Raw genomic sequence first — 14,109 nt, forward strand, 5'->3', positions numbered from 1 at the left:
GGGCCACGGAGCCGTCCCGCGGCGCCATCTTGTTGTCACGCAGTTTCCCAGGCGACCAGGACCCGTCCGCCTCTCATTGGCTAATTCGAGGGGGTGTCTGAGCAACCAAAGGCAGCGGAGGCAGGTACTGCCTTCTGTGCTCAAATTCTATTGGCCCATAGAGTTTAATCTTCGCGGAGTTACTGTAAATCCCAGAATCCACCGCTTTGAGCGTGCTCAGGGTCTAGGGAAATGGAAGCTACCTTATACCACCTGGAGGTCCAGAAAGTGGATAAACTAGGATTGGCTTCATGAAGCTGCTGGAAGCCTCTGGACCTGAATGTGTAATGCCGAGAATGTCATAGTTTTGCTAAATTGATTTTTAGAGAAATTATCTTTCTGAGCCTGTTCCCCATCTAATCAGTATTTGGTGGGGGCTATTTTGAACGTAAATTGAAATGATGCAAATACTTAATAAATATTTATTAAATCTGAATATCTGTGCAAACGTCTTGACTGGATGGCGCTCTGCAGGGACGCTCAAATTATAGTTCCTTTGCGTAAAAGTTTAGGTGAGACACTTCCCATCACTGAGCCTCATCTGTAAAATTAAGGTGTGAGATTAGATTAGAACAACTAAATTCAGTTAATAGCAGGCAGCATGGACTTTGGCCTCAGGAGTCCCGGTCCCTGACTTGTGTGTCCTTGGGCAAGTTATTCACCTTAGTTTCTTCATCTATAAAATGGGGATAATACCCATCCTACAGAGTTTCTGTGAGGATTAAATGAGATGCCTACAAAGTACTTGTCTCAACACCCACGTGGAATAAATTTTAAGAAACATGTCCTGCTTTTAACTGCCATTATCTTTATTCCTCAGTCTTCAGCTGTGATGGTCTGGGGTTCTATGACTTCTGATTTCAGGAACCCACTTCTTTTTTTTAAAATATTTAATTGATTATGCTATTATGGTTGTCTCATCCCCCCCCCCTTATTCCCCTCCACCCTGCACAACCCCTCCCACCCGCATTCCCCTCCTTTATTTCATGTCCATGGGTCGTACATATAAGTTCTTTGGCTTCTACATTTCCTATACTATTCTTAACCTCCCCCTGTCTATTTTCTACCTACCATTTACGCTACTTATTCTCTGTACCTTCCCCCTCTCCTCCGACTCCCCCGCTGTAACCCTCCATGTGATCTTGAGGAACCCACTTCTTTATGCCTGAGCTCAACCACCAAAAACCTTTCTCTGCATGTCTCAGACTGCACTTTTTAACACTTTCCATTTGACTTTCTAATCTACCGCATTCAGGGGAGGGCAGATTTGCTGTTTATGCATTTACTGGTTGCTTCTTATATGTGCCCTAACTGGGTGAACCACAACCTTGGTGTATCAGGAAGAGAACTGAGCATTCTTTACACACCAGTTGGAGGCTGAAGGGAGCTACCAACTAATGAGTGCCTTCCAAGTGCCCGCTGCCAACATTAGGAGGTTTACAGATGAGAAAATGGAAGCTCAGAGAAATGAAGTGACTTGCTTAAGACTATGCAGGTAGAAAGCAGTAGAAGTAGATTAAAGCCCAGAATTGTCTGTCTATAGAGTCTAGGCTCTTTCTAAAGGCTCCCACTTTAGTAAAACAGGCAGGCAAAGATACGCCAAGGTGCAGGTGGTGCATGCCCACTGCCAAGGAAGGGGTTCAGGTGAGTGTGACTGGAAGTTGGAGGCGGGAGAGTTCTCTGACTGCTGAGCTGCTCCCAGAAGTTCTCTGAGGCTTAATGTATGAGATGAGAAAGTTTGAGGTCATGCCGGGGCCAAGTATTTTTGTGGGGTTGGAGCCATGATCAGGGGATTAGCAACCTTATACTGTCACCTTGCCTGTGTTCCTTCAGCAAGGCCCAACAGTATGGGAGGCAGTGGGCTCTGGCCTCATGAGACCTGCTATGTTCTGCCCACTACCTCCTGCCTCAGCAAGACTGGGAAGCATGAATTGGCATTTGCCTAAGCATCAGGACTTGCCACATACCTTCCTCTTACCCAAGGCCCTGCTGATACTCTGCAGCAGGCACTCAGCAAACATCTAATTCGTGCGAGGTAGATGGGAGCCCTCTAGCCTGGCGGGCCAGTTCATTATTTTTTAAATGACATTTATTGCGAGAAGTCAGAGCCTTATTATAAATGTACATATTTTCATTGTAGAAACTTGGAAAATAATAGTAGCTGTCATTTATTGAGACTATATTATGGGTCGGCATCATTTAACAAGTACATGAGGCTGGGCCCTGTCACTTGCTGGCTGTTCCTGCTGAAGCTACTTCACTTATCTGAGCCTCACTTTCTGTATCTGTAAATAGAGATTCTAATAAAAACCTCCCTCACAGGATTATTGGGTAAATTCAATTTCTCATAACCTTGCCACATTATTTTTTTTAAAGGTGTTTCCTGAAAACAAAGTTATAAAAACAAGAATCTAAGTTCATCTATTATTTATTTTTCTAATCTATATTTCTCTAACCCCCACTTTAAAGGGTTCTGAAAACCTTTTCCTAGGTCTCTGGGCTCACATAAAATTTGAGTTTTGGGAGGACATTGGAGGTTAGTCTGTCCAGCCTCCAAGTTCACCCAGGATTCCCTCTACCTCTGGCCTCTTTTTTGTTTTTTAATTGATTCCAGAAAGAGGGGAAGGGAGGGAGAAAGAAAAGGAGAGAAACATCGATCAGTTGGAACTCCTGCACGTGTCCCAATGGGGAACCAAACCCACAACCCAGGCATATGCCCTGACCAGGAATGGAACCTGCAACCTTTTCGTCTGCAGCATGATGCCCAACCAACTGAGTCACATGAGCCAGGGCATGCTCTCTTCTTGTTTCTGTCCCATGGTGGATGTCCACTGCCTGACAATGGTGGAAAGGTCCTGGACTGGGAGGAGGGAGGTTCTAAACAAGGATCTTTCTAGGCCTGTTTCTCACCTGTAGGATGAGGAAGGACACCCCAGCCCTGGAGTAAAATGGCTCTGAAAATCCCTATTCTTGAGAATAGATGTAGTCTACTTTGCTTTTAGGTCATTTCCTGAAAGATCCTTATCAGTTATGACCTCTTTGGGACTTAAGAGTTGATTGGGACCTAGCAGCTCAGGAGGGAAAAGTAAGTAATAAAGGACAGAGAAGTCCTCTAAGTCCATGCGTTTCTTCAGAATAAACACCTAGCTCTCCAACCCTCCTCCTCTTCTCCACTCACATCACTGCCCCCTGGGATTAAACCCCCACTTAGCACGACATTTCAGGCCTTCATATTATGAGTTCTGCCCTCCACCCTTCTCAGTGTTCCAGAAACTGTTATGCTCTTTCCTATTTCAGGCTTCTCCTTCCAATGGGGACATCCTTCTTTGGCTTTTCCCCTTGGGAAAATCCCCCTCAGTCCTTCAAGAATTACTTCAAATGTCCCCTCCCCCATGAATACTCCACTCCCCCCAAGCAGAATTACACTCTACGTTCTAATAGTCCTGCTGCCATTATGGCATTTCTTATTTAGTTTTGTGATGATTTCAGTATGTGTCTCCCTCCTGGACGATGAACTCTCAGGGAAGGGACCCTCACTCATTCATCTTGCCAGTAGGTATTAATAAATGGCCTGAAATGGATGGATGAACAGACAGATGGATGAAGATTTACTCTGGAGAGCTCTATGGTGCATTCAGATCTACGGCCTACAGCCTTCGTTTGGTGGGGATGAAAAATGAAGGGCAGACCATCCTGTAAGATACGCTGCAACCCCTTTCCTCTCCCTTCCTCCTTGCAGTATTCCATTCCATCACTGAGTTCAAGTACCTATTGATCACCTGCCCTATGTGAGCCTGTGATGGGCCTTGGGCACAGTCACCAAAAAACACTGTGAAACTGGGACAGGGAGTACGCTGAGGCGTCTTGCATGCTTAGGTCCCTCTTGTTCTGCAGGTCTCAACACAAACATTTCCTCTGAGCGGTCTTCCTCTAACATTTACCCAGAATATGTCCTCTTCGCACCTCGCTTTTCTCACATTGCCCTCTTGACTTCTTCATAGCATTTATTGAAATCTGAAATTAACATTTTTTTAATTCATCTTCCCCCATTTGAATGTCAGCTCCGTAAACACAGGGACTCCGCCTTTTTGTTCTGTCTAGTCAGGTACTGCCTAGAAAAGTGTCTGATACATGGTAGGCACTTAAGAAATATATTATGCTATAATATTTTCTTAGGCTCTATCTTCCACTTCACTAATTCTCTCTTTATTTGTGTCCAATCTGATTTTAAACATACCACTGAGTTCTTAATTTCTATTATTGTATTTTTAAGTTGTAGAAATTTCATTTGATTCTTTCCTATAACGTACAGTTCTCCAGCTTGTCTTCTATGTCTTTGAATATACTACGTGCTGTTATTTGAAAGTGTATTTGATAATTTCATTATCTGGATCTTTTATGTAATTGTTTCTATTATCATTTCTGTGGGGGATGGGCTGTTGTTTCCTTTTTGCTCTTACTCCTAGGTGTAATTTTTCATGGTCCCAACCCAAAGCCTAGTGGGGGAGTGGGGGAGTTTACCAGAGTCCCCCTTTCTTAGTGGGTCTTGAACTACATAGTTTTTCTCCTCCTAGCCTCATAAATTTGTAGAAAGCTCTGCTCAGTTTCTCAGCTGTCCTTTCTGGAAGTGGCAATTACTTTTAGGGGGGAAAACAGTCCCAAATGAAGGGCTCACCTCCCTCTTCCCTTAATTTTATCCTGCTTTAGTAACTCTCCAATATTTAGTCTGCTGTTGCCTCATAATGTCCATAATTTGTCTAACTGATTGAATACAGGCATGCAAGGCTTGGAGGTGGGAGTGGTCACCTTATATTCACACATTCAGCTCTCCCTACCACATACTCTGCACGATGTTCTGTGCTATGCTGGGTTAAAGAGGTGGCAAAACATAGTACCTCCTCAAAGGACAAGACCATATTCTAAGTTGACACAATCTTTAGAGCAGAGACCAACAGAAGGGACTCTTGGAATACTGAGGAACTCCCTCTCTTTGAAGGATTTTCCTAGGCGGGGAGTGGAAGCTTCCCCGGGGAAGGGGCTTCTGGGCTAAGTCTTAAAGGACAAGTAAGAGTTTGCCAGATTAAAAAAGAAGAAAAAATTGGAGAAGGTCTTTGCTTGCAGAGAAAACACATGTAGTATAAAAGCGCTAGGAGCCCTGGCTGGTGTGGCTCAGCAGATTGAGTGCTGCCCTGTGAACCAGAGTTGCCAGTTCGATTCCCAGTCAGGGCACATGCCTAGGCTGTGGGACAGGTCCCCAGTAGGGAGCACGTGAGAGGCAGCCACACACTGATGTTTCTCTCCCTCTCTTTCTCCTTCCCTTCCCCTCTGTCTAAAAATTAAAAAGAAAGAAAGAAAAAAAAGCCTGGAGAAGCTAAGGAGATGCAAGCTGGGATGTGTCTGAAGGCTAGGGTGTGGGGGAGGCATGTTATGTAACCTATAACACCAGACTGGGAAGAAAGGCAGGGACTTTGAATATCACACTAAAGAAGCTGGTCTTGATCTCTGAGCAGAGTTATAGGGGTTGTGGACTGAGATTTCCCACCTTGCTAGTTGAGGTTCAGATTTCAGGTTTGGAGAAAGTGCACTGTAGGACACTGAAGTTGCGAGATTACTAGGTTCTATCTCCAGGCCTGCCATTAATCTGCCCTTCTTCGGCCCTCAGTTTTCCAATCTGCAAAATGGGAGTTTCGTGGCCAAGTTTCTGTCTATCCAGATGTTGTCAAGACAGAATAAAACTGCTCGGAGGAGAGGGCAGGAGAGGTGATGGTGTGAAGCGCCACTTCTCTTGGGTACTGGTGGACTCCAGACATCCATGTCCCACGTCCTGATGACGCTTAAAAACCCTCCCATCTTTTTTACCCAGGGCTCTGGAAGGACACCAAACTGTTCTGCTTGTTACCTTCCCTCCATCTTCTCCCTCACTTTCACAGTACCCTCCAGCCTGCTCCTGACCTGCCAGGTCATCCACCCACCCCACCCCTCTTTTCTGGCTCCCTGTTCCTCCAGATTGCCTGCTGATCTATTTTGTTTCCTTTTGTGTTTCTTTTTCTGTTTTGAGTGTCTTTCTTTGCAGGTTTCTGGAGTCGGATGATCTCCCATCCGCTTCCAGTGGCTCCAATGTAAATTCCCCTACCCCCTGGGGGAATGCACTACCTTGTTTTGGGGGGGGGGGGCATTTTTTGTTTTTCAGGGTTTTTTTCTTTGCCTTTTACCCCCCTTTTATTTGGAGGGAATGGGAGGAAGTGGGCACAGGGAGGTGGGAGGTGGATTTTGTTTATTTTTTTTTTAGCTCATTTCCAGCAGGTGGGAGTTTTTTTAAAAATATGTGTCATGAATAAAGTTGTTTTTGAAAAAATAAATAAATAAATAAATAAATAAAAACCCTCCCATCACATACAAGGCCCCACCACCACTAGCAGCTCAAGCTCACACCATAGAAGCTCAGAATGTGAAAACGAAATTTCTGGATGAGAAAAGTTTCACAAAGTATCCTCATGTGCATCCGCAGCATGGAAAAGGTAGACTCCCTGGCCCAAGGGCTTAGCCTGTCCAGCTATCTCCTCACAAGAGGAAAGATTGCCCAGTGTGACAGGGCCAACTTTCAGCAGAGTGACCTTGGACGTCAACATGGGTCTCCTGTCTCCTGGGCCAGTGCCCTTCCAGCACATGCTGCCTCCCCAACTCTTATGAGCCCCCACAATCACCCGCCCCCATCAGTGCACTAAAAAAGCTGATACTTGAGTCTGGGTCAGAATAGAGACTTCTGGGGAAGAAGCTGATGGGGGTGGGCAGTGGTTGGTAATTGAGAGCTCTTCCCATTTCCCTCCCCATACCTCCCAGGGTCCTCAGACTCCTGGCCTTCCCCTCTGCATTTCTTCACTTCCTCTCACCAGTGGATTCTCAGTTCTTTTTAGCCAGGGCTGTAGGTCCCTAGGGCCCACTCAGGTTTTTCTGAGGCTTGCAACAGGAGCATTGCAACAGGAGGCCCAAAACAATAAAAGGGAAGTGAGAGGGGATTTTCTTTTACTATCTGTTATGCAAATGAGACACAAAACAGACTATGAAAGGGAGAGTGGGTGAGGCTGGAGCTGGGCTAAGGAGCCAACACCTGGATCCTCCAGGAAGGAGAGGGACAGGAAATCAAGACTTCTAGGGCAGCCCCAGAGGTTCCATATATGACTTTGGTTTCAGACAGACCTAGGTTCAAGTTCAAATGAGACTACCTCCACCATTTATTACCTTGGACAAGTCAGTTAATATCTAAGCCTCAGTTTCTTCAGCAGGAAAATGGGAATAGTTAAAAGACCTACTGCAGGGCCCCACTGAAACAATAAAGTGAGAAAATGTACAAAGAATAAAGAATGGGGCGTGGTCCGGGAAGCTTTATGATTCACCTTATCCCCACTGCTTCCTGGGACAGCTATGTCTCACCCCCGAATCCCTTCCCCTGCAGTTTAGTCACCAGCTTGCCCCTCCACCAGCCCCCCATCCCATCCATCCTAGATTGACACCAACAACCCATCTGCTCTCGTCTTTACCCAAATAACAAAATGCTAGGGCTTACTTAAGAAACTTCAGAGATAATTCACTTTAGTCTTCTCAGTTAAAGTGAGAAATATGAGGCTCAAAGGAAGTGGGCCTACCTAGAAGCCGGGTTCGCAGAGTACTAAGGCAGTGCCCCTTTGCTTCCACAGAAATCTACTATCCCTCCCCAAATATTAATGTTCTGGACCTGTGCAGCCATTTACAGCCTTACCTTGAAACCTAAATCTATCGCAACCTTTTCTCTTTCAGCTCCTGAACCCCGTCCTAATCTTCTTTAAAAATAAATAAATAAATAATACACACACACACACACACACACACACACACACACACACACTATTTACTATGTGTAGGCACACTTAAATGGGTTATATTGCGCTTAATTCTCTGACTGCCCTTTTGTTAAAGGCTCAGAGAGGTGCAGTGTCTGGCCCAGGGTTGCAGAATTGATAGGTAATTAAACCAAAAGTCAATCCCCAGCAGGTGTGACTCCAAGCCCAGGTCCCTATTCACTGCCCTCTAGCTGCCCCCTTGTCTTGCTCACCTACTATCCCCCTGGGGTTGGGATTTTTGCTGGCTCCCAACCCAGAATGCATCATCAGCCTGGCTCCTAGAACCCAGGGGCCTAGTATCCTGAACCCTGAGATCTATAAAAAGGAAGCAACACCTCACCCTACCCCATAGGCCCTCCTTCCTCTCCCATTCACCCCGCCTCCCTTGTTCAAAAACAGCCAAGCCTCAAGGAGCCTGCAGACCTCCCCGAACTCATCTCCAAAAGCTGCTACCAAGATCCTTTCAAGATGAAGGGCTGCTTCTTCCTCCTATTCACCATCAGCCTCCTGGTTATGCTTCAGGTAAGACCAACCCCTCAGAGCCCCGGGCACCACCGCCCAGGTTCCCCAGACCTGCCTAGTATGTAAGGAAGGGAATACAGGCTCCTAGGCATCCAGTCTTCTCCCATGGGAACAGAGGAAGAAAGGATCCAGCAGGCAAACCAAGAACCAAGAGGGGTCTGGCCCCTAGCCGTCTCACCCTTCTGGCTGGGTTCAGACTGCTTGAGGGTTGCCCCTGAACAGAAGCCTGTACCTGAGGCTGGGGACCATTGTCAGATTGCCGGGAACACTGAGGCACCCAAGGGGTACTGTGGAATAATAGTGAATTTAGAGGCCTGGAAAGACAACCCTGAGTGAGGATGGTATCAACCCACAAGGAACCTGGGGAAATGGTCTTATTAGGAGGGGGCCAGGAAATGTTCAAGTGGAGGTGGCAGGGATCCCCCAGTGAGACAAGCCTAGGTGTTTGGGAACGTAGAGAAGGTAGAAATCGCCCACTCCAGAAATAGCTGAAGTCTCAAAACCAACTGCTATTCCAGGAGGCAGCTTCAGCAGCATCCTATGTGCCTGGAGGGCTCTAGTCAGCATAAGAGAGGGAGCCATCAAGTTCTTGATGAAGAACAGCTCGATCAGCCATCAAGAACAGCTTGAGCACCACCAGAAACGGCTTAATCTCTGTCAGGGGCAGCTTCAGTTGCGGTTTCATCATGCATTGAGGACAGTTTGGTCGCCATCTGGCCATGTCCTCAGGGAGAGAACCGTACCCTCCCCACCTATCCATCTACTCATCCACACTTTGCCAGCTGCCTTCTCACCGCGTCTCATGTGACACCGCCCCCCCCCCCAAGAGTGATGTGCTCTTCTCCCCATTCAGAATATGAGGAACCTGAGGCTCAGATAGGCCACGCCCCTAGCCCAACTGGTGAGGTCAGAGGCTGGGGCCACACGTTCCCCTATCTTCCACATGCTGGAGGAGCTGGTGGCCTGGAGGTTCTGTGGGAGGTGGGCCAGGGACTGCCTGTGACCCTGCCTGTGTCAAGGCAGAAAGCAGCCAATCGTCTCCACAGGAACTGGTGGCAGAAGTCATGGTCATGGGACAGAGAAGTGAGGACTATTGTGTTGGGGAGGGGATCTCTGTCTCTACACAAACTTGAGATTCAAAAGCTTGCCCCACTTTTCTTGTAGATACAAAGAGGGATGCTGCAAACTACCACGCCGGCCGCCGTCACCACCCAGAATGCGGCCAGCACCACCGCCCAAACCCCGGCCCGCGCCACCACCGCCCAAGCCCCAGCCGGCACCCTCGCCCGAGGCCCGGCTGGCACCACCACCCGCACCACCCCCACCATGCGCCCTGCGACTCCCTTTGCCACCACCAAGAAACAAACAGGCGCGGCCCCTGCACTCAGCAGCCTGGGCAGCATCAGCATCCTTATTGTCTTGACCAACACCCTTATCCAGCTCTTCCCCCTCAGCTGAGGTCATGCCTCAGCCCTAGCCCTGCATCCTCTGTGTTAGCTGCCACCATCACTACCAAGAGAAGCTCCTCACCCCAATCCTTGGGAGGGGTTGATACCAGATATCACCAGTTGTGGGGACAGAAAGTGCCTTGGGGGCAAAGGCCAACACAGAGAGGTACTGATGTGGAAGGGGTTAGCATCACCCAGCCCAGGTTCAATAAAGTTGTCCTGTACGCGGAGCAGGGTCCTATGTGTGGTCACTGGACATCACTGGGCCCCAAAAGCCAGGTTTGCAGCAGCACCAAGGAGCCTCCCATACCCCCCTCCACACCCCCATCAGCAGGAATTTGTGCCAGGGAGCTCGCACCCCAGCTTGCCTGCTGGGAAGTCCAAATGGTGAGGCCCTTCCCCTTAGGATCACCTTGCAGAGACCTGCTGTCTTCACTATCAGAAGCCTCCACTGGAACCTGGGAGTTCCCTGAGGGCAGGGACCAGGGGAATCGGTTCCTGCGTGTGCTCCCACAGCCCAGTGCCAGACGTAGCTCAGAGCAGGAGCTCAGAACGCATCATTTGGAGTGACTCCACAAACTACATTCAACAGTTTGGTCCCAAGGTTCCCTCTGGTGGCAGAGGGGGGCCTTGCATCTGAGCCCCAGGACAAGCCAGAAGGGAAGAATCAAGACCAAGTGTAGGGGGAAGAAGGCAGGTGAACGAATCCTCAATCCCACCCTCAAATATCAAGTGCACAGAGAGGAAGATACCCAGGAGGATATTAGAAAACAACTTATGTTATAACAACAAAAAATACTATAAAAACATTCCATCCCAGGGGAAGGCATGGGGATGGGGAGGGGAGGGTGTCAAAGCACATGTACGGTCCAGATCTGGGAAGCCCTGTCCTTGGCCGGCTCCCACAGCACCACGTGGTCCCGGTCATAGCCCCGGCCACCTGGGGGAGGAGAAAGAGATGGGGAGATAGTCAGAGCAAGCTGGGGACACCACTGCCCCTTGCCCCCTCAGGTGCCTTCTCCCACACATATCCCCACCTTACCCTTCACGTCTAGAATCCGACCTTCAAACATCTGGCTGCAGATGTGGCCCGACTTGTTGATGCTCCAGGTCTGACGGGGCAGGCGGCTCTCTGCCCACAGCACCACCTTTGAGCCTGTGCTGGGGGGCCCAATCACCTGCAGGCTCATGGTGGGGGCCACCTGCGTCCCAGGGAGGTTGTCAGGCACTGTTCCTCTTCACAGGGATTCCACCAAAGACACCCCTGACACACCCAGCTTTGAATCCTTATGGACTATGACCCTGGGCAAATCTCTTAATCCTCCTGAGCTTTGGTTTCCTTGGAGATGGGAATCCCTGAGTGCTCGTGGTTGAGAGGGTTCAATGTGAGAAATCATATGAGGGCTGGAAAAATATTAGTTCCTCCAGGAAACCTTCTATGACTGACCCCCAAACACAAGTTTCAGCATCAAACAAGCCGTGACACACTTATTGGCTGTGTGACTTTCAGCCTTGTCCTTAACTTCTCTGTGCTCTGCTCTCCTAACCTGTAAAATGGAGAGTAAAACAGAATCTGCCCTAGTGTTCTCTATGGATTATATGAGGTATTCATGTGAAGGGCTTAACATGGCACCCTGAGTACATAGCCAGTGTGTCCTTCCACTCTAATTGAAAGACAACCCCCTTTTAATAGCCACCAAAGACCTACACCCCCATAGTCTTTCTGATATCATCTCCTGCCACTTCTTTCTTTATTCACTTCAGTCCAGCCATTCAGGTGGTCTTGCTAGTCCTGGAAAATGCCAGGCATGTTCCTACCTCAGGGCCTTTGCACTTGCTGTTCCCTCTATCTGGAACACTTTCATCAGACATCTGCTTGGCTGCCTCCTTCAAATGTCACCTTCTCTGAAAGGGGTCCCCTTGTCAGAGCTACTGATACTTCCTATTTCTTTTATTCATTCATTTTTCTCTCTATTGCTGTGATTTTCAACCAGTGTGCTGCAAGAATTTTTAAAACATGCAATACTTGACTATTTAGGCAGGGGCATTGACATCTTTTTCCTTAGATTGTCAGATAAAAAATGACAACAGGCCCTGACCAATGTGACTCAGTTGGTTGGACATCATCCCACAAAATGAAAGGCTGCCAGTTCGATTCCTGGTCAGGGCACATGCCTGGCTTCCAGGTTCAGTCCCCGGTCATGGCGCATACTACAGGTAACCAAGCAATTGATGTTTGTTTCTCTCTCACATCAATGTTTCTCTCCCTCTCTCCCACATTTCCCCCCTCTCTAAAAATAAATAAATAAATAAATAAATAAAAATTTTAAAAATGACAACAGCCAACACAACACAGTCATCCAGTGTGGATGCCATCTTGAACCATAAATATATAGGTCACATAACAGAGTTGCACCTTATTGGTGACATCGCTAAGGTTGCATCTGATTGGTTAATTCTTGTGGTACCAGAAATCCTTATATACAAGTATAGGCACCTGGATTTTTTAAAAGTCACTCTAGAGTGAAAAGAGTAGGTAATTACTTATTATTATTTTTTTTGTAAATCGATCAAAATTATACCTATTTTTGGTCAGATCAGCGAAAAATATATTTTTTGGTGTGCTGCAGAATTTTAGTCATTAATTTATATGTGCCGTGAGATGAAAGAGGTTAAAAATTGCTGCTCTATTACACTCTCCATCATCTAAGGTGCTAAGATATTTTACTCATTTAAGTTGTTTCTGCCACTCCCGACTAGGATGTAAGCTTCCGGAGGGCGAGTCATATCCACCTTCTCGCCACCGTATTCCCAGCACCCAGAACAGGGACTGGCACAGAGTAGGCGCCCAGGAAATGTCTGCGCAGTGAATCTGTCACTATTACCAGGATCCAACTTCCATCACAGGGTATTAGAGCTGGGAAGTCCCTTAGAAGCTTCTGGTTCAAAGCTCTTGTTTTGCACATGGGGGGGCTGAGCCTGGATGCCCAGGGGTGCACAGCCTGCATTCTGCACCTCCCCAGGGTCTTGGTGTCTGTATGTATGTGTCTCTGGCCCAAGGGTGGGTCCTGTTACTGACTGTGCTGGGACTCCCAAGGTGAGCCTGTGTCTGCCTGGGGTCCTGGGGTCCTGGGGTCCCCATCCCAGCCACTAAATCAGTACCTGGTTCTTCAGCAGCCCATCTTCATAGTACCAGATGCAACTACCTCCAGCCGCAGGCTCAGAGACCACCACACGGCCTGCCTTCATGTCTTCCACATGGTCTGGCACGGCCAGGAATCCCCCCAGTGCCGCATTCCAGAGGCGGAAATAAGCCCGGCGCTGTTGAGTGGAGGGAGCCGAGAGTCAGGGCTCCCTGGTCAGAGATGCTCCCACCTGGGCCCCCAACACCCATACTTCTGGACCCTCCAGTATCCCAAGCTCCCAAGCCCTTCTTCCTGCCCCTAAACCTTCCTTGGCCCTCCTTTAAGTCACCCCTAGTTTCCCACACAAATACCAAGGACCCATCTAAAGCATATGTCCACACCCATACAGTTCCATGCCCATACATACCCACAGACGTGTGCAAAGGGACAGGCTAGCAGATAAACTACATGGTTGCACAGAAGTTTGCAACAGACACATGGATACTCACAGCCGTGCAAACTCATACATCCTAACCAATGCACAGGTCCCTCCAGCCTACTCCACACCAGGCGCTTACGTTTGCTACGGATACATGTAGGAATACAGAAGCGCACGCACACGCCCATGCCGAAGAGCTACCATGGCAGGGCAGACACGGCACCGGCAGACCTCAGCTCGGCCTCTGCCTCAAATCAGCTGGGGGCCTCGGTACCGGTGATGGCAGTAATAGTAATAAGAATTACAGCTGACGTTTGTTAAGTGCTTATCCACTCAAGCACTGTTCTAAGGACTTTATATACATGATCTTCAGTCCTCAAACCAACTCCATCATATGTATTACCCCCATTTTAAAGATGAGGAAGCTGAGGCCCATGGAGGTGCAGTACTTGCCCAAGAGTGCAAAGCAAGTCCTTGTCCACTTCTCTGGGCCCGTATTCCCCATCCGTAAAATGTGGAAGTTGGAGATAATCCCCAAGATTTCTTCTAGCCCCGATGTTATAAGAGTCTGTGACTTTATGGACCACAACAGAGTCACAGGCACATGCCGTCACGAACGTGCTCTCACAGATGTGTACACACTCAAACCACAAGTCACC

General features: G+C 48.2%; 2 protein-coding genes across 2 annotated transcripts in view; one reads left to right on the top strand and one right to left on the bottom strand.

Annotated features, from left to right (window-relative positions):
- Positions 1-1,656: 1,656 nt before the first annotated feature.
- Positions 1,657-10,116, top strand: LOC123479152 (CAMPATH-1 antigen). Its single transcript, XM_071221120.1, has 3 exons — positions 1,657-1,683; positions 8,316-8,438; positions 9,603-10,116. Exons 1-3 carry the CDS (start codon positions 1,657-1,659, stop codon positions 9,894-9,896), a joined length of 444 nt encoding a protein of 147 aa, XP_071077221.1. The 3' UTR covers positions 9,897-10,116.
- Positions 10,117-10,544: 428 nt separating this feature from the next.
- Positions 10,545-14,109, bottom strand: part of CRYBG2 (crystallin beta-gamma domain containing 2) — a 28,147-nt gene continuing 24,582 nt past the window's right edge. Inside the window, exons 20-22 of the mRNA XM_045190829.3 lie at positions 13,049-13,207; positions 10,929-11,088; positions 10,545-10,826 (exon numbers count right to left, since the gene is read on the bottom strand). Of these exons, the coding sequence (XP_045046764.2) occupies positions 10,738-10,826; positions 10,929-11,088; positions 13,049-13,207 (408 nt within the window). The 3' untranslated portion in view covers positions 10,545-10,737. The remainder of the gene's footprint in view (positions 10,827-10,928; positions 11,089-13,048; positions 13,208-14,109) is intronic.

Source organism: Desmodus rotundus, chromosome 3, assembly GCF_022682495.2.
Source record: "Desmodus rotundus isolate HL8 chromosome 3, HLdesRot8A.1, whole genome shotgun sequence".
Lineage (NCBI taxonomy): Eukaryota > Metazoa > Chordata > Mammalia > Chiroptera > Phyllostomidae > Desmodus > Desmodus rotundus.

What these genes read in the sequence shown, in the direction of transcription:
- LOC123479152 (XM_071221120.1), top strand. Translation starts at nt 1,657, where the DNA reads ATGCCCACTGCCAAGGAAGGGGTTCAG. An exon ending in CTGCCAAGGAAGGGGTTCAG is followed by an intron (nt 1,684 to 8,315) that starts GTGAGTGTGACT and finishes GTTCAAAAACAG; the next exon opens with CCAAGCCTCAAGGAGCCTGC. An exon ending in GCCTCCTGGTTATGCTTCAG is followed by an intron (nt 8,439 to 9,602) that starts GTAAGACCAACC and finishes CTTTTCTTGTAG; the next exon opens with ATACAAAGAGGGATGCTGCA.